We start from the raw sequence: 25,670 nt of genomic DNA, 5'->3' as shown, positions 1-25,670 counted from the left end.
CACACAAACTAGAAACTTCGTGTAAGTCATCCTGTATCTTCATTTAGTCACTCAGCTTTGACACCTTCCTGTACACCACAACATTATCAGCAAGCAGCCACAGATTGCTGCCCATCCTGTCTTCCAGCTCATTTATGTATATAGAAAATAGTAAAATAGTAGTGGTCCTACCACACTTCCTTGGAGCATTCTTGATTATACCCTTGATTCTGATGAACACCTGAATTTACATTAAAAGTTTTGTAATTTAGTCAATACAATGAGAAGTTAAGGCATGTGCTACAAATATAATTATAAACTTTTGATCATTAATGATGGAGTAAGGAACATGCACAAACTTCGCTGTAGTTAGTAGTTTCCTGGACAATTTTGTGGCAGGATGTGTGTAAGCATCCTGGGGATTTTCAAGCTCTCAGGAACTTATGTAAGCTAATAGCTTGCCTTTATATAGACTATCCAACATTCTTTTCACAATTACAGGAACTTCTATAAAATAAATTAATTAGTTTGATTGTTTCTATAGCAAAAATTTTTTATAAATTCTATTTCAAAATAACTTATATTGACTTTGAATATTTGATTAATAATTTGGAAATTTATGTGAATATGTGGTCATATCCAAACACATCTGAATTTAATTGGCTCTTTATAACCCTTGCTTTGTGTAGCAGGCAGTTTCACAGCGACAAAATCCCCTCCATGGAAAAAAGCTTAAGGTTACAAGAGTAATGCAGCATTTCACCTTTTTTACTACTTCCACCTGCTGTTGCAACTGGGCAATGCAGACTGGATCACATGTCATTCCATCACATTGCACAAGTGCTCATTGTGATACATCTCATGATGGTGTTAACCGAAGAATGACTCACATCTTGGAGAACACATTGAGTTTGTATGACAACTTTTCCTGCCAGAAAAATATATGACTCTGATATAGGAATGGTTACAAATACGCTGCAAGATGATCTGTGTCTACTTTGCAGTTTTCCGTGTTCTTTCAAACAACACCACTCATTCCAAGAACTGTCCACATCCTGAAGTCTGGAGTTGGTCCTGTATGTCATTACCTGATGTAGACCTGCTTGTAGTAGTTTGAACTGTAGACACTACTGCATTTAGAAGTGACTATCAATAATGCCAGGGCAGACTCTGTTCTTATTACTAAACACAACTTTACGCCATTCTTCACTCCAGTTACATCGTTCACTAAATGATTGGAGGCAGGTTACCTGGTGACAAGTGGTGAGAGGGTAAACTGATGCAGAGTGCCCTCACTTGTAGCTCAGCTTGCTGCATAGTAGTCCCTGTTGATCATATAATATGTTGTAAATGCAACATGATCCTAATTTGTGCTGCAGTGTCTGGGCTATCAGCACTGGCTGCTCCTCTGATGTGACAGTCCAGGTGTGATTTTGTGTCGTGCTGTCATTGAGGATTATGTACACCATTCTTGGGCCACTGCTTCACTGCTGATACACAGCTGACACCTCAGACCCACTATGCTAAGCAGATCTTCAAAAGAACCAGTCATTCGCAATAAAATGTTGCTGAAATTCTGTTAGTTGCATGACTAGTTCTCATTTATGCTCACCTGACAGCATAAAAATATTTTCTAATATAGTAAGATGATCAAAGCAGCAAGTAACACTTTCAGCAAGGCACATTAATTTTTTTATGTGCTTAACATTTTCTTGTGACATTGTCAATGGTCAGCAGTCAGTGGTCTATAGGATTGGGACATGAACTTAACCTTCTTCCTGGTGTTGGTTTAATCCTCCCCCTTCTCTGTTGGGTTATTAAAAGCACAAATATGTCATGCCAGTTTGCAATTCACTGTGTAACTGATTCATCTAGATGGCAAATTGTCACTCTTACTCCTTCCTTTTTCTAGGCTAAATGTTTACACCTAAGATACCTGATGTGATAGTACTTACCTTCAGCAGGTGAAATTTGTAGTACTGCCGATAGACACACACACAGAAGCATAAGTGACACACAATCCTAGGTTTCAGAACTAATAGTTGCTTCTGTGGGGAGGAGAGAAGGATAAGTTGGGGAAGATTAATGGGGGGAGGGGGGGGGGAGGGTCATCCAAACCCTCAGATGAGAGGAACCCACCTCACTACGGGTTGTACACTTCAAGCTGCTCAGAATGTGTTGAATTGAGGGTAGCAACACAGGCCTCTGCTTGGGCCGCTAAGATTAGAGGGGCATCATGGGCGCACAAGTGCAAGTTCTAGTGTGTATCAAAGTAGCGGAAATTGATGTGGCTGAAAGTGTGCAAGGGAAAAGGGGGTAGGGAGCACTAAATGGTTCAAATGGCTCTGAGCACTATGGGACTCAACTGCTGAGGTCATTAGTCCCCTAGAACTCAGAACTAGTTAAACCTAACTAACCTAAGGACATCACAAACATCCATGCCCGAGGCAGGATTCGAACCTGCGACCATAGCGGTCTCGCGGTTCCAGACTGCAGCGCCTTTAACCGCACGGCCACTTCGGCCGGCGGAGCACTAAATGAGAAATCATTTATGTCGAAAAGTGTTCTCAAACCAGCTATCGCCAAGGGTGTAGGTATCAGATCAGTACTAACATGGAGTTACAGCATTACTGTTTCAAATATGTTACAGTGATATGACTCATTTTGTGACTTACATTACTAGATTTTCATTTCACAGTACACTCAACAGTTCCATCACTTTCATTATTTGATACCAAATATTTGTATATTCCTGAATATACTGTATTTTTAGTATTTACTAATGAATGGATGTTGTAAGATTTAGTTTAATAATTTAGCTGATGTGTTGGAATATATATGTATTAGTAACTCTCCTGTTCAGGGCTTGGACAAGAAGATAAACTGCCTATAGCAATTGAACCTGGTCTCTTTGAGTGGTTAGCATGGTATCCCGATTCTCTTCCTGACTGGATGACTATCGAGGAATTACAAGCAGCAGGTTTTAATATCTGTACAAACTATAAGCCACTTATACGTGTAGAGGAACTGCATGACCGACAAGAGAGTGTTGAACAGTTTTATATGAGAAGTTTTTATGTAGCACAAAGTATCGTGAAAAGCACTGCTGATGTTGGTATGTATGAAACAACTTATAGCTTTAAAATGTAATCATTGTATCTTCATTATAGAAATTATTGTATTATGTTTTTCCGATTTTTGTAGGAGGAAATGTTTTGCTAGTAGGACATGCAGCAACACTTGATGTCTGTTCCCGTCAGCTGACAGGATGTGCACCTAGAAATCGTGCTGATATGACTCGTTTGATACAGAAGATACCATATTGTAGTACAGCTACAGTTCGTGAAGTCAGCTCTGGAAAATGGGAACTAGATGAACCACCAATACCACCTGTTACACATTCAAATAATATGCGCTTTGATTGGAAGGCGCTTCTTTCATAACAGTCACGTAAGTATATGATTTCATCTGAATATAACATCTAAACAAAAAACTGGAAAATTAGAGTTGTCATTTTGAATGAACATGTATAAATAAACGATAATCTTTATTACTAGAAATGTAAATTGATATTAAACAAAATAAAAATTTAATTGGTCAAATTTAAAGTACTGATGTCATCAGCACTATGGGTTCATTGGGGAAAAGGGGTGGGGGGGGGGGGGGGAATATGGTGTTCATAGGTATGGACTAGACAAGCATAAGAAACAGGAAAGTACCAGGATTAAAATAATAAAGAAGATGGTAATAATGAACAACTGTAAGGAAAAATTCATTTGCTGGCAGAATCAAGGCTATTGGTGAAGATACATTGACTGGAGATGGATTTAAAAGAAGTTACAGAAGTTGAATAAAGTGGCATAGAAAGGGAAAATGATTAGTTGCTTGGAGAACTGTGACTGTATTGATGTGAAGATTTACTGAATATTGGCTAATGGAATATCAATTAAAGAAACCAGTGAAAGACTGATTAAACTGGTGGACAACATGAACAATAATCTCAGCTCAGGAAGTAGAGGAAACTCTACTAGGGTCACAAGTAAAAGGAAAGTAGTGGCTGTATTTGTCAGCCAGGCATCTAAAACCAGTATGTTTTTTGCCATCAGAGATGATTTGCTTGTATAACTTAATGTGTGTCATGCCAGACTGTTTTTTATGAATATGAAGATAATGAATTTCACTGAGGTGAATTGGGATGAAATCTATGAAAATGAAATTATGTGGAATGATTTCAGTAAAGTAGTGCTGAGAAATGATTAACTCCACTGTGTTAATCATGTTGTGATCAATGAAGATTTGTAGCATATTATCAGTGGTCATATTTCAGAATGGAGAACTATTTTTGTAGGTTTGGACATAATAATAGAAAAACCATTGACAATGAAGGTTTAAGTCAGGCGGGGAGAGTTGTTGAGATTGCTTAATTGCCTAATATGTTAAGGCTATTGTTTACAAAAACAGGTAACCAGGGTTTGGGTATTGATCTTGTATAAATTTTCATTATTTGGGACATGTCATAGAAAGATGAAACCTGCTGAGACTGAATCTATACACCAGATTAATTATTAGTTTATAGGCAATTTCTTCACACCTCTGTAGATAAATACTGTGCTGATAGCTTTCCATTGCAAATAAGTGCCCATTATTTGTGTATTCTGAAAATGGGATTACTTTGAGGAAAAGCAAAAGTATATGAATATCTGAGTATCCCCACCAGTGAACATATCTATGGCCATAGATGAGCTGGTGAAGGTTTCACGGCATAGTGTAGGAAGATATCGCAGATGGTACATGTGGAGTATAGTATGGACAGACCCACTAACCCAAGTGTTTACTTGCTGAAGGCACTAGACTGGGCCAGTCAGTTCTCATGCTGAGATCAACCAACATGGTCCTAGCTTCAGCTCTGCACTGTGCTCTTGGTTCCGTGTGCTTTTTGCTTTGATCATTCGTGCTGGTTGCATTTGTTCTTACTCTGTGCCAGTCTCTTTATGATGATTGAACTCTCCGTTCCCCCAAGGATTGACCCATACATTATGTTTTCTCTCTCTCATTGTTCGACTTCCTGGTTTCCCAGTCAAGTACCCACCATCAACTATATTAGTGACATTTGTGCCAACTGGACAATTTAGTGAGATTGTCATGCCTATGCAGATAAAAAAGCAATGACAGAGGACATCCGTACATGTGTGATATGTTTTCCCCCTCATAGTGTTAAATTGTAGCCACCATGGTTCCTACATTTATGCAATGCTGACAGCAACAGTTGTGGCTCTAGCTTCAGCAGGAGCAGATGCAGCAGCTGCTCAGACAGAATATGGAACTGATGCACTCCCAATACTGTACTAGTGGCAAGCCAGGCACCTGCAGAGAAGCTTTCTCCCCCACCCCGCCCAACACTGTTCACTGTTTTTGAGGAGTCTACTGAAAGGTGGAAGAATTGCCTGCACCAGTCCCTGCTGCACTGCAATGTAAGGCCTAATGTTGATCCACCTCATAAGGTCACCTTGTTATTGTCCAGAAGTATGGAGTTGTACAAAATTGTGCTTAATTTGAAGCCCTGTAGCTACTCTGAGTAACTTAACTTTGAGGAACTCTGTCAGTTACTCACACAGCATTTTGGACATCAAACACATGTGGTGGCAGTACAGTTGCAGTTTGACAAGCACTGCAAGTGCCCCAATCAGTCATCTGTGACTTGGTTGCCAATTTGCAAGGTCTCTTTTGTAAGTGTTAGTTTCAGTGTCCCCATTGAGCTACCTGACATGCAGACTCAATGATTAGAAATGTCATTGTCTGATTAGAACCTGACCTTGAGATCCAGACTTGAGGTATTAGCCTCGTCTGACCCTTCTTTATTCAAAGTTGCCAAAATTGCTGAAACACATTAAGTTAGGGCAGTGGCAAATGATGTACTTTCAGACATATGGCAGATAGCAAAGTTAGGTATGCATGGTAAGCAGAATTAACTGTCCCATCAGGTTGGCCCAGTGACATTGCCTCTGCTGATCCATCATGTGATGACACCATTAATGATTTGAGTGGGATGATGTCACAGCACTGCCTGTCTTCACCTGGTGGTGAACTTGATAGGTGCAAGTGAGTCGAAGAGTCAGGGTCACTGCTTGCAATGTTTTCGGGCTCTCAGCATCTCTCCCCTTCCTAATCTGTTTCCACTCAATGGGAAAGTCAGTGGTCCTGCCCCAATTGTCATTCTGTGCGCATTAGACAGGATTGCCTGTCTAACATGTGAGGTATGCCAAGACATAGACCATTTGGTATCAGTTTGTGATAGTTGGCGAGTTGCATGATGGTCGTCAGAGACCCAGTATTTTCCCAGGACTCAGAAGCTGTCCCTGATGTCCCATGAGCCTTGTCCCACTGTATTCTACTAATGTGGTTAGGTGACCGATTGCATTTCGAGCCAGCACGAGGGCAGTGGTTAGCCTAATTAACTTACACATGTACAGACTCCTGGGCTGCCCTGTGTTCCAGCAAACACATTTTCAAGTAGCATTTTATAGTAAACAATGTATTTCACTGTGAGACAGTACTACATCTCAGCACTTTATAAGAATGTGGGATGGCAACTTTCATTGTTATTGGTAAATTTACCATTGGTGCAAAATATTTTTGTGCTAGATGGATTTCCTGTTTTTGGATTCTAGATAGTTGACAAAGTCCATTCAGTGTCCCAATCAGTTCCCTTTCAAGATTTTTACCCTTCACTGTGGAAATTCAGTCAGCTGTTTTAGAATACCTTTGGTCATGCAGAAAATTTGAGAACGATGTTTCTCTCTTAAGTCATCAGCAATACATAAATGTTTTCATTGCTGCCCCATTCCGTTTTCCATGTGTGAGGAGTTCAAAGCCGAGTTGCAGCATTGACAGGAACTCAACATCATCTTTCCTATTTCGTCTAGTCAATGGACTACTGCTTTATTGGTGATTCAGAAGCCAGATGGCATTGTGCACATTTGCAATGATTTTAGCCAAGCAACCAGCACACACTGTGTCATGGATTAGTATCTCATTCCATGTCTGGAGGAGTTATTGGTGAAGTTGTCAGGGGGGCAAACTAATTATTTGTAGGTGAAAAAGGGTGCCCTGTGTATCATTTTTGACATTACAAAGTTTAACATTTTTTTTGTGTGGAGCTAAGTTCCTTCTCATCCCTGACTACAAACCACTTGTTTTGTTTGTCAGCCCTCATTCTAAGCTACTGGATAGGATTGACCATTTATTGGAGATGTTGGCACTTTTTCTCAATAATTATTGCTACGACATTCGTTACAGTCCACTGCCCAGAAAGCCAAAGCAGATGCACTATCGTGGTTGCTGGAAGGACCAGATCCCGAGTTCGATCACAAGAGACTCTTGTTTTCACCTTGGATGATACCTTGCAGCAGACATTGCTGAATTTTCTGTTGACCGTACAAGAGGATGCAGCTGCCATGCCCACCTACCCACTTTTCTGAAAAATCATAGGGAGTGGATTCAGAGTGGTATACATTTTACTTTCTATGAGATCAACTCAACATTGTCCAGTGTGTCCTCAAGCTTGCCACAGTGGAGCAAAGCTGTTGACTTATCATCCTTCCGGCACTCTGTCCTCTCATACTCCAACTGCTGTATGCGATGCACTCAGGTATGTCCCATATGTTGGCTCTGACATGGTGTCGTGTTTACTGGCCAGCAATCGATCATAACATTGAACGTTTTGTGTGGGATTGTGCAGTCTGTGCGCAGAACCAGACTGCACCATGTCAGTTTTCCCCTTGTTCAGTACCAGAGCACTCTTGGCACATGGTAGCTTTGCAGACTACTTTTTTTGGGAAGCATGTGGTTGTTATTGGTGGATGGTGGATGTGTTGTCCAATTTCCTATATGTAGGCAGAATGTAGAATTTATGAAACAGACATCAGACTTTCGGAAAACTTTCATCCACAAAGTTCTGAAGCTAGCACGAGAAGTTAAGTGCAAGCACTATTGCACAATTAGCTTAACAGCTTGTGCATCCACATTGCTGACAACAATAATATACAGAAGAATGAAAAAGAAAATTGAGGATCTGTAAGACGACGATCAGTTTGGCTTTAGGAGAGCCAATTCTGATGTTGCACTTAATAATGGAAACAAGAGTGAAGAAAAATCCAGACATGTCATAAGCTTTGTTGAACTGGAAAAAGTGTTCAACAGTCTAAAATGGTGCAACTTGTTCAGAATTCTGAGGAAAATAGGAGTAAGGTATAGGGCATGACAGGTAATATAAAATATGTACAAGACCCAAGAGGGAACAATGAGACTGGAAGAGCAAGAAAGAAGTTCTCAGATTAGAAAGGATATAAAACAGGGATGCAGTCTTTCACTCCTCCTGTTCAGTCTGTGCTATAAGCAGCAATGATGGAAATAAAAGAATGGTTCAAGAGTGGGATTAAAATTCAGGGTGAAAGGATATCAATGATAAGATTTGCTGGTGACATTGCTGTCTTCAGTGATAGTGAAGAATTGTTACAGAATCTGCTGAATGGAAATAACATGCTAATGGGTCCCGAAATATGGACTGAGAGACAATAGTGATGAGAAGTAGCAGGAATGAGAATAGCAAGAATCTTCACATCAAAACTTATTATCACAAAGTAGATGAAGTTAAGGAATTCTGCTGCCTTGGAAGCAAAATAACCAATGACAGATGAAGCAAGGATGACATAAAAAGCAGACTAGCACAGACAAAGAGGGCGTTCCTGGCCAAAAGATATGTGTTAGTATCAAACATAGGCCTTAATTTTAGGAAGAAATAAATTGTATGGAAGTGAACCATGGTCTGTGGTAAAACAGAAACAGAAGAGAACTGAAGAATTTGAGATGTGGTACTACAGAAAAATGTTCGAAATAAGGTGGACTGATAAGTTAAGGAATAAGGAAGTTCACCAAAGAATCAGCGAAGAAGGGAACAATTGGAAAACCATAATTTCTTCATGTATGGATTCACAGCCTCATTGTATCGTCTAAATGATATTGTGGTTAAAATGGTTCTGTCATTTAGACAATGTGGGAAAAACAGACAAAAAGAAGGGACAGGATTATAGGTCAGGTGTTACAATGTCAGGGAATGACTTCCATGGTACTATACAGAGTTCCAGAGGGTAAAAACTATAGAGGAAAAGAGCAACTGCAATACATGCAACAAGATTTTAGGATAGGATGTTATGCCACAGATTTTCGCATTTTCAATGGTATCCAGGATCTATCTACCACACAGTTTCACCTGGGTTCTTACTTAGGGGTTGAAGAGTTCATTGAACTTTCAAGCCCTAAATGATGAAGTCTGTTTGACTCATGCCACGATGATGCACTGTCTGGCTTTCTGGCCATGGATGAGGTACAGCCGATTAATGAGTGCAGGCCGGCAGAATGTTTGCATGGGTGTGAGCCACGGGGCTTCATGGATTTGTGTGGATTTGTCACACCCTGAGTTGCACACCCTGGAATGTTGCAGCCCAATGCATTTTCCTTGCGGGGCTGCCATTTGGGCCCTGTTTTTCAGCTGGAAGCAGGTATGGCTTCCAGGTGTAGTGGTGGGCCATAAAGGTCTGCCTTCATTCGTGATGGATGTTGGCAAGGAGCACCTGACCCATCATTCAAATCAGTTGTGTCTGTGACCCATTGGACATGTGAGGCCACTGTCTCTGCACCATCTGGGTGACAGGATTGGTCACAGCATTTCCTTGGTTGCAGCCTCCCAACTGCAGCATCATGCGCACCGTGTTCTCGTCCTCACTGCACCCATCCATACTGCACATGCCACCATCCTAATTTTGTCCGCAGACTATGGTGCCAGCGGCAAATGCTCCCGTGACTCCCAGTGGCTGAGACATGGACTTGGAAACTGCACCCTCCTTTCCCGACATGCCTGTGGATGAGTTGTCATCCGCACCATTGCAGACAGAACAGCTTTCTGCCAGCCTTCACATCTTGGCTCTGTGTGGACATTGCCTACTCAGTGGTAGACCCACTGCTGGGAAATCTTGTGCCCAGCTCTGGGTTTGTGATGAAGTGTGCGACAGAAATCAGGCCATTTTCAGCCCTAAAAACCCTTTTCAGGGTGGAGGGATTTAGAATCCCTACCGGTGGACATACATATTGACACAAATGAGCTGGCGTGGGCCTCATAGAGGAGTACTACAGACAGCTATCACAAACAGCACACAGAGCGCAGACCCAGTGATACAGATGTTTACCTGCAGTGGCTATAGACCAGGCCAATCCATTCTTATGCTGGGATCGACCATCGTGGATCTGGCTTCCACATTTCATTGTGTCCTGGGTTCTGCATTCTAGCTGATTTGATCATTCATGCTGATTGTATTTTTTCTACACATTGTGTGGACACACTGCTCTGTGTACATTGGTTTACAAGTCGTGTTTTCCCTCTTCCGGTGTTCAGCTACCTGGTCGAGCACCCATTGTTGGTTAGAATAATGGCATTTGTGCCAGCAAGGTGGTTTAGCATCATTGTAATATCTGTGCAGGTACAAAAAATTTTAATCAGATACATGTGTCGCAACAAAGTTATTATGCAGAGTACATTTACAATTTATGGAAAATGCTTTGAACTATACAGAGATATTTAAAACTTTTAAATCTCTTGTGAGGCAGAATTGCATTAGTTGGATTTAATGGACAGATTGTACCTAGAATGTTTTCAAAAACATCACAATTTTTTATCTTTAGGTGCCGGCCGCGGTGGTCTAGCGGTTCTAGGCGCTCAGTCCGGAACCGCGGGACTGCTACGGTCGCAGGTTCGAATCCTGCCTCGGGCATGGATGTGTGTGATGTCCTTAGGTTAGTTAGGTTTAAGTAGTTCTAAGTTCTAGGGGACTGATGACCACAGATTGTTAAGTCCCATAGTGCTCAGAGCCATTTGAACAATTTTATCTTTAGGTAGTAAACTGTTAGCTAATTGAAAGTGCAAATAGTGGAAGAGTGGAAGATTCTAAAGAAGAAGAAAGTGAAAGAAAACTCTATAATATTCATTTTAGACTATGTCCTTCAACATATGTAGAACGCTCACACATAGTCACATAAACACAAATCACACACAATTGATCACTGTCTTTTGCAGGCACTAATGCCCGAGTGCAACTACATGTGAGGCAAGCAGCATCCTGGGAGGGGATGGGTAATGTGTGTACCAAAGAAAGGGGGGGGGGGTACTATTGCTGCCTTTGGGAGCATGCAGGACCATGGTGAGGGTAGGACAGGGCTTAGGTGGTTGTGTATTATTTTTTGGATTTTAACCATCATCTTAAGGCAGTTTTTTCTGCTTAGCTTTTGTATCTTGCTGTGAGAGACATATTCAAGGCTGTGTAGAATGTCAGAGTGATTCTCTTCACATTTACCACTTGAAAAAGTGAATATTCAGCATCTTTATTCGTACAAAATACTTGTGCAGCCAAGCTGTAATTGTATAATGATTGTAATAATTGAAACATTGTTGAAAGTTGAGTGGAGGCAAAATTGGTGCTGGAGACTGATTGATGGGCGACTTAAGTGCTGCTAGCTGTGCTTAAACCAAGGTCCATAATTTATCTAATTTAAGTAGTTCTGCTATTCATTTGAAGTGGTTTTTTGCCTTGAAGTTCTATGGCATCTCTGGACAATTTACTGTTGTAATATTTAGGCTTGAACGGAAGTTCAGTTTTGGATTTACACTGACAAAATAAAAATCGTGCCACCAAGAAGGTGGTGTGCGTCATAAACAAAACTTGGTAGATTTGTTTCAACATTTTAATGATTATGTCTACTCAAATTTCATGCCAGTCACACAAGAGCAGCACTTGTCGTACCACTGTGAAGATGCAAATCAGGCTTGGTGAAGAATGCCTTTAAGGCAACAAAGATGCCATTATCAACACCTCACAGAGTTTGAATGAGCAGCAGTTGGCACCACAGTGACATGACACAACGAATTGTTTCAAATCAGTTACATCAACTCATCGGAGGGCGTGCGTGGTGCAGGTCTGTTGCGTTTTCGGAAGAAAGCTGGTTCTGCCTCAGTGCTAGTTATGGGTGTGTGTTGATTAGAAGGAGGACATTTGAGAGCCTTCTACCAGTCTATCTGCATGCTGGACACACTGGACATACAGCTGGAATTATGGTCTGGGTATGATTTTGTATGACAGTAGGAGCACTCTCATTGTTAATCAATGCACCCTGACTTGCAGATTTGTACATCAGTCTGGTGATTTGACTTGTTGTGCTGCTATTCATGGGCAGTGTTGTGGGTGGTGTTTCCCAACAGGGTAACACTTGCCCACGTACCGCTATTGTAGCACAACATGCTCTACAGAATGGCCGCATGTTGCCTTGGCCTGCTCAATCACCAGATCTGTCTTCAGTCAAGCACATATGGGGCATAATCAGATGATAACTCCAGTATCATTGGCAGACAGCATTAACCATTCCTATATTGACAGACCAAGTGCAATAGGCATGAACCTCCATCCCACAATCTGACACTTGTGCAACGGAATGCATGCACGTTAGCAAACTTGCATTTAACATTCTGGTGGTTACACTGGTTATTAATGGACCAGCATTTCACATAAGCAGTGGTGTATCTCATGCTTACATTAACCTGTGTTCTTACACTTGAATAAATTGAAGAGCCAAAGAAACTGGTACTCCTGCCTAATATCATGTAGGGTCCCCTGAGCACATGGAAGTGCCATGACACAACGTGGCATGGACTCGACTAATATCTGAAGTAGTGCTGGAGGGAACTGACACCATTAATCCTGCATGGCTGTCCGTAAATCCATAAGAATACGAGGGGGTGGAGATCTCACGTTGCAAGACATCCCAGGTATGCTCAATAATGTTCACGTCTTGAGAGTTTGGTGGCCAGTGGAAATGTCTAAACTCAGAGTAGTGTTCCTGGAGCCACTCTGTAGCAATTCTGGGCATGTGGCGTGTCACATTGTCCTGCTGGAATTGCCCAAGTCCATGGGAATGCACAATGGAGATTAATGGATGCAGGGATCAGATAGGATGCTTATGTATATGTCACCTAATAGAGTCCTATCTAGACATATCAGGGGTCCCATATCACTCCAATTGCACACGCTGAACACCATTACAGAGCCTCAACCAGCTTGAACTGTCCCCTGTTGACATTAAGGGTCCATGGATTCATGAGGTTGTCTCCATACCTGTACATGTCCATCCAGTTGATACAGTTTGAAATGAGACTTGTCCAACCATGCAGCATGTTCCCAGTCATCAACAGTCCAATGTTGGTGTCGATAGGCCCAGGTGAGGTGTGAAGCTTTGTGTCATGCAGTCATCAAGGGTACACGAGTTGGCCTTCGGCTCCGAAAGGCCATATCTTTGATGTTTTGTTGAATGGTTCTCATGCTGACATTTGTTGATGGCCCCACATTGAAATCTGCAACAATTTGCAGAAGGGTTGCACTTCTGTCACGTTGAACAATTCTCTTCAGTCGTCGTCGGTCCCATTCTTGCAGGATCTTTTTCCAGGCACAGAAATGTCAGAGATTTGATGTTTTACTGGATTCCTAATGTTTACAGTACACTCACGAAATGGTCATAAAGGAAAATCTCCACTTCATTGCTACCTCAGAAATACTGTGTAACATTGCTCATGCGCCGGCTATAACACCACATACAAACTCACTTAAATCTTGATAATCTGCGATTTTAGCAGCAGTAACTGATCTAACAACTACGCCAGATGCTTGTTGACTTGTATAGGCATTGCCGACTGCAGTGCTGTATTCTGCCTGTTTACATATTTCTCTATTTGAATACGCATGCCTATAACAATTTACTTGGCGCTTTAGTGTATATTACCTAGACAAATGTATTATGAAAATTTTATTACTCTACATTAATTAATGTTTGATGTTGTGATACTTTTTCCATCAGTGTAATTACTGTTACATCATTCAGTATCACTGGTGAAATGCCACAGGTTTTTTTCATAATTTTTGCTCATTCAAACACTTCGCTGTTTATGTGATGGAATCAATTCATGCCTATCAACACCAGGCTGTCTGTGTCCCCCAGCCTCACTCAGAGTAAAATTGTCGTTAGGACAGATTTCACCATCATCATTAGCTGTTGAGGCTCACCCTCATCTACATCACGCTCATAACCATATTAAACATATTTTTTTTTTCGTCATAGAAAGGGTGTAAAGTAGAGAGGCATGGTGCAGAGTGAAGTATATACAACAAGTGGTGGGAAAAGGGGTGGGAGTTTTTGAAGGAAGGAAAAGGATATCTATTGCAAGAGAATGTGACTCAAGGGAATAATATCAATAATTAATAAATAAAGATCAAGGGGAAACAGGGAGCTTTGGAGTCTCCAAGAGGAGAGAATGTAATAAGAAATGAATGTTTAGAAGGAAAAGGCTAGATCAGACAAGAGATGAACTCACTTAAAGCCAGGGTTTCTTGGGAACTATAGCATGTATTGGAAGAACACTTACTGTTACCGTGGCTCACAGGAGTTAAGTTTGTGGGATACAGAACAGAGAGACAATCTGTATGATAAAAGATGTGAAATGACTTCACACTAAGGAATATATTGTAACATTTGTGATAACTGGAAGACCAATAATGTTATAAGCTCACCAGACAAAAAACTGGTTACCTCAGTGTGCATTGCACAGATGAATTGTTAAGTCTTTGTAGATGGCACAGCAATCGAGTCACGTGCTCAGCCACACACACATAGCCTCTGTGAGTATAAGACAGTGGTGATCAGTGAGACATTTATGTTTCAAATGGACATTGTTCATAAACATGAGTAAATGTAAGGACATGACAGATTGGCAAAAAGGGATAATTATGTTTGGCCATGTCCATGCTGTACAGTGTGTGAAGTTGCTAGATTTACTGATGTTTCATGGTGGATTATTCAATGTGCTTACAAGCAGTAGCATAACACATGTGGTGACAGAACATGATATCAGAACTGAGGCCGGAAAAACATCGTGACTGAGAGGGACCAGAGACACGTTTCATAGCTTGTGAATTAAAATCGCTTCCAGATTCACACATACAACAGGAACTGCTGCAGGCAGTGAATGAAGGTCCATCCCCCATCTTTTAGTGAAAGAATATTGCACTGAGAACTGCATACAATGAATATTTGGAGTCAGTCACCTCACAGTGGGACATTGATATCCCTATTTTTCAAGACGACAACAGCAGTGTTCATTGAGTTGGAAGACTGTAGAATAAAGATAATGAAGGGATGTTGTCGGTATGTGTCCAAGACATGAAGACAACATTACTACATTTGAGCCAGATGGATGGATTGTGTTAGTGGACTGGAAAGCTTATACCAAGTCAATTGTAAACACATTCATAGAGAAAAAAAGTGTGCTGAAGTTGTGTTTGTACATCAGACCTGCAAAAGAAAATGAATTGTATGGACCATGCCATGGCGAGGTGGCCTGTATGCCTCAATGATATAGCCAGCCTTAACCTAAGATATAACCACATTGAAGGGGTATCTTTGTAGAGGCTAGCCTAACATATGGTTCCTGAAGAGGGGCAGCAGCCTTACCAGCAGTTGCAGAGGCACCAGTCAGAATGATAGAATGACCTGGCTCAGAATTAGCAAAACATGGCTGTATTATGTTGGTATTGTAAAGGACTGAAAACAAAGAGAAACTTCAGCTTATATTTCCCAAATGCGTGTAGCTTTACTGAAGGGCTTAATAATGATGAAATCATCTTAAGAACAGTATTCTGGAGGTAAAACAATCATCCTTTCAGATCTCCATAGAGGGACTACTCGGGAGGATGTTGACATTTAGGGGGAAAAAAAGTAGGTTTGTGGGTGTGGAATGTTAGATCCCTTAATCAGGATTTAAAAAGATAATGTGATAGGTAGAAATTAAATGTGGTGTGGTGGTAGGAACAGCAGGACTTCTGGTTGGGTGAGTAAAGGATTATGAACACAAAATGAAATAGAGATAATGCAGGTTTATAGCAAATAATGACTACATCTGCATCTACACCTATACTCTGCAAACCACTTTGAAGTGCAAGGCATGGGGTACACCCCTTTGTATCAGTTGTTAGGGTTTCTTCCCATTCCATTCACATAAGGAGAACACGAAGAATGATTGTCTGAATGCGTCTGTGTGTGCTGTAATTATTTTAATCTTATCCCCATGATCCCTAATGAGTGATATGTAAGAGTTGTATTATATTCCTAGAGTGATCAGTTAAAGCTGGTTCACGAAACTTTGTTAATAGACTTTCTTGGGATAGTTTGCTTCTGTCCTCAAGAGTCTGCTGGTTCTGTATCTCTGTAACAATCCCCCATTGCTCAAACAAAACTGTGACTATTTGTGCTGCCTTTCTCTGTATACTTTCAATAACCCCTGTTAGTCCTCTTTGGTAGAGGTCCCCACTCTTCAGAAGTATTCTAGAACTGGTCACATGAGTGATTTGTAAGCAATCTACTTTGTGGACTGATTGCACTTCCTCAGTATTCTAACTATAAACAGAAGTCTACCACCTGCTTTACCCATGACTGAGCCTACTGACCTTCCATTTCATACCCCCTACAAAATGTTATACAAGGTATTTGTATGAGTTGGATGATTCCATCATTGACTCATTGGTATTATTGTCATAGGATACTACATTTTTTTCATTGTGTGGAGTGCACAATTTTACATTACTGAACATTTAAAGCAAGTTGCCAATCTTTGCACCACTTTGAAACCTTATCAAGAATTGACTGAATATTTATGCGGCTTCTTTCAGGTAGTACTTCATTACGGATAACTGCATCATCTGCAAAAGGTCTGAGGTTACTCTTAATATTGTCTGCAAGGTCATTAACATATGACATGAATAGCAGGTGTCCCAACATACTTCCCTGGGGCATACCTGAAGTTAGTTGTACATCTGAAGATGACTCTCCATCCAAGAACACATGATGCATCTTCGCTTCCAAAAAGTCCTCAATCCAGTTGCAAATTTCACTTGATACCCCATATAATTATACTTTTAACAATAACCAAAGGTGTTGACTGAGTCAGATTCTTTTTGGAAATAAAGAAACACTGTGTCTGTCCCGCTGCCTTGTTCCAAAGCTTTCAGTGCGTCATGTGAGAAAAGAGCGAGTTGATTTTCACATGATTGATGTTTTCAGAATCTATGCTGGTTGCCATTGAGGAAGTTATTCTATTCAAGATGCCTCATTATGTTTGAGTGCAGAGTATGTTCTAAGATTGTAAAACAAATCGATGTTAAGGATATTGGACGGTTGTTTTGTGTATCACTTCTACTACCCTTTTTGTAGACTGGTGTGACATGATTTTTTCCAAGAACTGGGCACAGTTTTTTGTTCGAGTGATCTACTCAGGCACAAATTCTGTATAGAATCTGACAGGGATTCCATCGGGCCCTGGAGCTTTGTTCAGATTTAATGATTTCAGCTGTTTCTCAACACCACTGACACTAATACTTACTTCATTTATCTTTTCATTGGTACAAGGATTAAATTCCGAAAATTTCCTGGATTTTTCTTTGTAAAGGAACATTTAAAAATGGAGATAAGCATTTCAGCTTTTGCTTTGCTACCCTGAATCTCAGTTCCTGTCTCATTTGCAAGAGACTGGGCTTTGTGAAAGATCAATTGACAGTATTCTGCTATGGTAGTCATTGAAGGCATCATGTGTTGCTCTCTTGACAGCCTATCACATTTCATTCAGCATCTCTCTGTCCGTAGCCCTACGCTTTGTTTTACACCTATTATGCAGTAATCTCTGTTTGTTTAGAAGTTTGTTTACAATGACTGTATACCATGGAGTGTCACCCCATTATGAACTGTTCCCCTTGGTACATATCTATCGAATGCATGGTCAGTTAGTTTTTTAAACTTGAGCCATATTGCCTGTACTTGCTAATGCCCCGTGTTGAAAGTTTAAAGTTCTTCATTGAGATATGACACTACTGATTTTTTGTCTAGATTACTGAACAAATATATCTTTCTGCTTGGTTTAGTTGCCCTTTGTATTTTGCTAATCATTATTGCCAACAACTCTGTCATGGTCACTGATACCAGGTTCGATGTGGACGTCCTCAAAGAGATCAGGTCTATTTGTTTCCGTAAGGTCCAGTATATTTTCATCATGAATTGGGTTCCTAACTACCTGTTCTATGTAGTTTTCAGAGAAGGCATTTAGTAAAGTTTCACAGGATGTCTTATCATGTCCACCACTTAAAAATCTGTGATTTTTCCAGTTTATTGTTGGATGATTAAATTCTCCAGCAATTATTACAGTATGATTGGGGAACGTATGTATCAAGTGAACTGAGTTGTTCTCTAAAGTTTTTGATTACATTAGGAGACAGTCTGGTGGGCAATAGAAGGATCGAGTAATCATTTTATGCCTATGCCTGATACTGTACCCTACCCAAACTATCTCAACATACATCTTCAGTTTCTATCTCGGTGGATTTGAGTTTCTTGTCTTCTGCACCAAATACACCATCTTCATTTCTCATTTGCGTATCCTTTTGATATACACTTAAATTTTCCCCAAAACTCGCACTGCGATCAGTTTCAGTTTTTAACCAGCTTTCTGTACCTCGTATTACATGAGCTTTACTGCTTTTTATGAGCACTTCAAACGCTGTCACTTTGTTGCGAATGCTTCAGCAGTTAACCGTTAGGATTTTAATACTCTCACCAGTGGGAGGCATCTGTTTTTTTTTATTTATTTATTTTTTTTTTTAATTTTTATATCTTACACTTACACTTTTGAGATTCCTACAGCTATCGTTATTTGGATTGGATGGAAAGTCGCCTAATCTAAAAAAACTCTTGTGTGCACCCCACACACAGTTAGCTACCTTAGTAGCAGCCTCTGACTGTGCACCCCGTAACTGTTTAGGGGGACCCTACAGTTCTGAACCATATGGTGCAAGTCTAGGAAATCGCAGTCAAGCTTGTCAAAGAACATTCAAATTCTCTGGTTCAGTCCTTCCGCTTCACTCGGAACCAGAGGGCCATGATCAGTTCTGGGGACAATGGTGCAAACTGTGTGCTTCAATGAACCTCCATGCACAAGGCTGGTCTTCTCAACCTTTTCTGCCAGGCACTGGACTGACCCAAGTATGATCTCGGAGCCCAAAAGACAGGCCTCATTTGTTCCAATGTGTGCCACAATCTGCAGTTTGTTGCACCCTGTTCCCTCAGTGTCTGTTGGAATAGTCCCTTCAACATGTTGAATGAGGCCCCCAGGCATACACACCTAGTGCATCTAGTGTCATTTCCTGTCCCTTGCTGCCATTTCTGTAAGAGTTACCATCATTCACTGCATGTTTGAACTGTCGATGATTAATAGACACCTATCCTTTTGCTTTTGCTTCCTTTTGATACCAGACAAAACAGGTTTCCCCAAAAATAGATGAAGTGAGCTCACTGGCTCAATTTCAGTTTCAGCAAGGGACAGCATCTCAAACTTGTTGATTATGGGGATCAATGCAACACTGTGGTCCCTGTCCACTCTGTAAAGGACACCACCTACATCTACCATTGACACACCACTTGCATTCAGATAGATGAGTAATGATAGATCGCGTACTTTCTGCAGAGGAGTCAGGATCCACACAAGAGGACAGGACTTGATGCATCTCTGGTACCAGTATCACATGTACATGACTCTCCGGAGCTCTTCCAATTCGCAATAGCTGCCAATCATTTGAGAGTAGTTGGGGCTGTTTCCAGCTACTTACGAAGATCAACGAACTCATCCCGTGTTCAAGGATGGCATTCACAGTGGGGCTGAATTTTGACTGGTGCAGTGTCACAAACACCAATTTACTACAAAATACTCATAGATTATATAGCGACAGTGGTAGCGTACAGAAATTCTCGAACTGCACATTTACTTGCCTCAATACATAATGAAATTCAGGTGTGATGTATTCTGTGGCAGTAACTGTGAACTACAAACACTGATTTGCTATGGAATAAGTTGCATATCCCAAACACTTGTACTGCTAACATATGAAAATATAGTTTTGTAAGCATCCAAAAATCCTCAAAAATAACCTGTTTCTCATGTAATTATACAATGAAGTTAGAGAACAGTTGTTTTGAATGATGATAGGCCCACTGTTCTCAAATAGTTGAAAAGGGCACAATTTATGTTTAAGCCTACAGTTGACAACAACACTAGCAGATTACACAATATATCACAATAAAAACGGATATTGATACAGTCAATGAAAGATTATGCAGAAGCAACACGAACAGTAAAATATGTGAATCTAGAATTTCCAATCTGCAGATGAATCTTGTCGAGATGGTCTTATACGAAGGAAAGTTCTAAAATTGGTTTCTATATATAAATAAATGTGCAAATTGCATGGATGTTTCACTTAGCTGTTTTTGTGCCAACTTCTACACTGGCATATCGAAGAAGAACAGTGCAGCATGAGTTTACCTCAGTCAAAATTGCTATAATATGCGGCACCAACAAAGCACAACTTCTGCCCGTTGCAGTTAAGAAAATAGGAATGAGAGTAAGCTACTATGAATGGCATAGTGAATTCTTTAGCCTGGCCAATATAGGTATAAAACCAATGCCTGTAATAGCAGTAAAGGTTTATATTCCTTCTAGCTCCATAGATGATGAAGTGATTGAAAGAATGATAAAATAAAAGAAATTCTGCCCAAACTCTTTGTCTTTGAATATGTCTGCTTGTGTCTGTATATGTGTGGATGGAGATATGTGTGTGTGTGTGTGCGCATGTATACCCGTCCTTTTTTCCCCCTAAGGTAAGTCTTTCCGCTCCCGGGATTGGAATGACTCCTTACCCTCTCCCTTAAAACCCACATCCTTTCGTCTTTCCCTCTCCTTCCCCCTTTCCTGACGAGGCAACCGTTGGTTGCGAAAGCTAGAATTTTGTGTGTATGTTTGTGTGTCTATCGACCTGCCAGCGCTTTCGTTTGGTAAGTCACATCATCTTTGTTTTTATATATAAATTATACTGATAGTTACACAAGACAAAACTTTAATTGAGATGGAGGACTAGAATTCAGTAGTGGGGAAAGGAAGACAAGGACAAATAGTAGAACAATATGTATTGTGGGAAAGAAATGAAAGAGAAAGCCACCTCACAAAACTTTGCGCAAAGCCAAATTTAATCATTGTTAACACTTTATATTTCTACAAGGGTCGGAACTTTAATAGTGGCAACTATTTATTTACAGCCCATACGAAAGAGAGACGTGTTTCAAAGTTTTACTGGACTTCAAAGTACTCATCAGCATTGCATATAACCTGTTGCCAGCGATGTGGAAGTCATAGGATACTCTTAGCAGTGCCAGTTTTGTTGACAGTTCGAGCGTTGTGGTCTGTTGCCCTACAAATTTGTAGCAGTTCTGAAGCGAATGCTGTGAAGTGTTTCCTTCAGTTTAGAAATCGAGTTGAACTCACGAGGGCTAAGTCAGGGGAGTGCAGTAGGTGGTATAGCACTTAGCAGCGCCATCAGTCAAACAAATCAGTAACAGCTTGCACAGTATGTGCTTGAGCATTGTCCTGCAAAATGATGATCAGGTCCTGCAGAAAGTGTCATCACTTATGTCTCTATACTGTTCATTTTTGGAATACAACCTACAACCCACTCAGAGACAGTAGTTCTTGGTATTTGAAACATAACTTTTTTTGTTGAAATGTGTTGCTACAGGAGAATGCCGAGGATAGGCAGATAGATTGAATAACTTTTGCAGGGATACTGAATTAAACTGGGAAAAAATATATGGTAGAATTTGACTAAATGAAGGAGTTGGTTGACAGAACACATCTTGTCACATCAAGGAATTGCTAATTTGTTAAAGGAGGGGAGTGTGGGAGGAGGCGTAAAAACTGTTGAGGGAGAACAAAGCTTACCTACAGTAAGCAGATTTCAAATGCATATAGGTTGCACTTGTTAGGCAGAGATATAAAGATGCTTGTGGTTGGACAGGGTAGAGAGTAGTGCAGAGAGCTGCATCAAACGAGTCTTCAGGTTAATACAGCAGCAACTAGTATGCAAACCAGCAATGGGTCAAGTTATAGTGTGGATTTTTTTTATTTATGACTAGCAGTATCTTTCGAGTGGTATTGTTCACACAGTGAATTTTGTGGCATTGCTGCTAACATCTCAGCCTTGCTTCCATATCCATTCCAGAGGATGTATACAGTCGCTTACAACAAATGCATTTGAATATGAAATTGTACATTACAGAACAAATTATGATCTAGATGTTGAGACAATAAAGGTAATTCTTTGGAAAGTAATGTCTCCTGTATAGCCAAGTTTATGTAGCTATGGACCTAGCTCCTTGGAAGGTAATGTTTCCCGTATAGTCAAGTTTATGTAGCTATGGACCTACACCACTCAGTAACCATTCAGATTTGAGTCTAAGGTTTTTAAGTTCTCGCTGGAATCTCCTACATTAAAAAACAATTGTCTGTTAGCAGGAAGGTGGGAATAGATAGATACCATTATTTACATTGAAATAAAGTACCAAGTGGCAGAAAGGTCCACAAACTGTGAAGACAGACAGTCGTGTTTCTTCCTCTCCAGGTCTTGAATGCTTATGGTAGTAACATTTACTAAACTATGTAATATTTTCTTCCAATTTAATCTTAACATTGACTTCTTCTGTACTGGATCACCTTATACGAGGGCGGTTCAGAAAGTAACCTCCGATTGGTCACAGTGCGGGTTGTGGGGGGAGTAGCGACGCCATCTGTGCGTTCACGCACTCAACAGGTCAGTCGGCATCAAGCCGTGGTCGAGTGAACGTCGTACCTGCGCTAGTTTAGATTTTGTGGCAGTTAGAAATGTGTGCTGCAATAGAAAACCCCGCCAAATGTGAAGTGCGTGCTGTCATAAGGTTTTTTACAGCCAAAGGATATTTTGCAGCAGCTATTCATCGTGAGCTTTGTGCCATGTACGGACCAAGAGTTATGAGTGAAGGAGTTGTCCGTGAATGGGTACGTTTATTTAAAAGTGGACGAGAAAACGTTCATGATGAAGAGAGGAGTGGTAGACCATCATTGGTGACTGACGAACTCGTTCAGACAGTTGATGCAAAAGTTCGTGAAAATCGACGTTTCTCAATGTCGGAGTTGTCTACTGGTTTTCCACAGATTTCTAAGACTCTCTTGTACGAGATAGTGACAGCAAGATTGGGTTACCGTAAGTTCTGTGCACGATGGGTGCCCAAAATTCTTACCGACCACCACAAAACTCAAAGAATGGCCTCTGCATTAGACTTTCTGTCACGTTATGAGGACGAAGGAGAACCATTGTTAAACAGAATCGTGACCGGTGACGAAACCTGGATTAAGTACGTGAACCCTGAGACAAAAGAACAATCAAAGATGTGGGCACATTCAAATTCGCCTACCAAACCAAGAAAAGCCTCGCAAGATTTTTCTGCCAGAAAACTGATGGCAACGGTGTTTTGGGATGCCAAAGGGGTGTTGTTGGTTGAATTCATGGAACGTGGTACGACCATTAATCAAGACGTGTACTGTGAAACAATAAAAAAGTTACGACGGGCTATACAGAACAAACGCCGTGGTATGCTGACTTCCGGTATCGTTTTTTTGCACGATAACGCCCGTCCTCACTCTGCTCGCAGAACAACGGCCCTTCTTGAGTCCTTCAAGTGGGACGTTATCAACCATCCACCATACAGCCCAGACCTGGCGCCAAGTGGTTATCACCTCTTCATGCATTTGAAGAAATGGCTCGGGTCACAGCGGTTTGATGACGATGAAGAGCTCAAAGATGCGGTCACAGGCTGGCTCCAGGCACAAGCGGGTGATTTTTATGCAGAAGGAATTTCAAAGCTTGTGAAGAGATACGATAAGTGCCTCAATCGCTATGGAGACTATGTAGAAAAATAGTGCAAAGATGTAGTTGTAAGATGTATATATTAAAATATTTTTATTTAACTTGGTGTATTTTTTTAAATCAACCGGAGGTTACTTTCTGAACGGCCCTCGTATAAACTTCTACAATATAATTCTGTTGTCAAAATTGTGTTTAATATGGTGCATCTGCTCCTGAACATAAAAAGTTTTGCATATATAGAATCACATAGAAACATGTAAGAGCGATATCTGTCAGTGGCAATTTATATTTTGAAATGCATTATTTTGTATGCAAGTTCATAAATAACAATGGATTGTTATATGCAAATAAAAATGGACCCATCTATGAGCACAGAAATTAGTACTAGAAAAGATGAAGGGGCAAAGTATTGATTAATCTTGGTGATACAGAAAAATAAATGAATGGCTACCTCATGTGCTACTCGATTCATTTATTTATCTGTATCACCAAGATGAATCAACACTTTGTCCCTACATCTTTTCTAGTACTGATTTCTGTGCTCATAGACATGCATTATTTATATCATGTCTGATGACTAACACTAATGTAACTAATATTGTGCTTTATCATCAACATAGAGAAAGACAGATTGCTATTTATTGTAAAGAAGACACGTCAATCGAAGACGGGCACAATTAAAAGACACTCACAGTGTTCAATTAATTTAACATATATTTCATGGCATTGCGACCACTTCATCTAAAGTTTCTCTTCCACTTCTGTAAATTGTAATTTCTTCAATTTGTTGCAGGGATACTGTTCTAGTTCCTGGTGATTAAAGCATTGTGTATGTTGCATGTATTAAGAGGTTTGGACACTCTTTTGTGTGCATACTCTGCATATGTTTCGGCAGCTAGCACTACCAAAGTTTTACCCCCTGAAGTCATATGGTAATGTGAACTAGTCTGTTTTGCTGACAAGGCACACAAGCACCATGCCAAAGGTGTTCCCAAATACAAGACCATTTGTGTATTATTTATATAATTTCTTGGACAATATTAATAAAACATTATTTTTTAAATAATATTCTGTTAAACTTAATTAATATATTTTAATATTACAGTTACATATCTGTTACTTATGGATACAGGATTTTTGAAATATTAGTGGGCTGGCTATTTAAGATTCAATATATTTTTATACATGTTGTTTGTTCATATTGTTTAGATATGTAGCAGGTACTGTAGCTTGACAGAAGGTTATATCCAGTAGTTAGTGACTTCTGGTGATTAATGTCACTGAGATATGGGAATTGAATCGCTGCATCTCCACCCTTAAATTTTTGTGGCTAAACGGTCTTGGTTCTCCTTATGCCAGTCGAGAAGCTGCTTGAATAAAAAGCCAGGTGCATCAACACACATGTAGCAGAAGAGAGGTTAGACACGTACATTTTTCATTCTCTTTTTAATTATCTTTTGTAATTGAACAAGTGAACATTATGGAAAGTCATTGTGACAGTTCAGTTTTAAACAAAGGCACAACTCGCTTGAAGGTAAATTTTATAGCTGTTTTCAAATGTAGCCTGCCCCACCGGTGTCAAAGAGGCTTTTAGTTCTCATTTTTAGTGGATTAATATCATAAAATTCTCTCAAAACACTACTTCTTATAACCTAACAGTACCAATAAGCTTGTTATAAATAGTAATGATACAGCTTCTCCAGTTTTGTTTCTACATACTTATGTGGCAGCATTTTAAAGTCAGGAAGTTTTTAAGATAATATATGTGTATAT

At 40.3% G+C, this 25,670-nt stretch overlaps 1 protein-coding gene across 4 annotated transcripts in view; it reads left to right on the top strand.

Moving 5' to 3' along the window:
• LOC126257353 (protein UBASH3A homolog) overlaps positions 1 to 24,963 on the top strand; it is a 229,655-nt gene extending 204,692 nt beyond the window's left edge. For all 4 annotated transcript variants that reach the window (XM_049955559.1, XM_049955558.1, XM_049955557.1 and 1 more), the window contains 3 exons: positions 2,843 to 3,094; positions 3,184 to 3,429; positions 24,691 to 24,963. In XM_049955559.1, the coding sequence (XP_049811516.1) occupies positions 2,843 to 3,094; positions 3,184 to 3,422 (491 nt within the window). In that variant the 3' untranslated portion in view covers positions 3,423 to 3,429; positions 24,691 to 24,963. The remainder of the gene's footprint in view (positions 1 to 2,842; positions 3,095 to 3,183; positions 3,430 to 24,690) is intronic.
• Positions 24,964 to 25,670: the final 707 nt, after the last annotated feature.

Source organism: Schistocerca nitens, chromosome 1 (genome assembly GCF_023898315.1).
Source record: "Schistocerca nitens isolate TAMUIC-IGC-003100 chromosome 1, iqSchNite1.1, whole genome shotgun sequence".
NCBI lineage: Eukaryota > Metazoa > Arthropoda > Insecta > Orthoptera > Acrididae > Schistocerca > Schistocerca nitens.
This window is presented reverse-complemented; position numbering and strand designations above follow the sequence as displayed.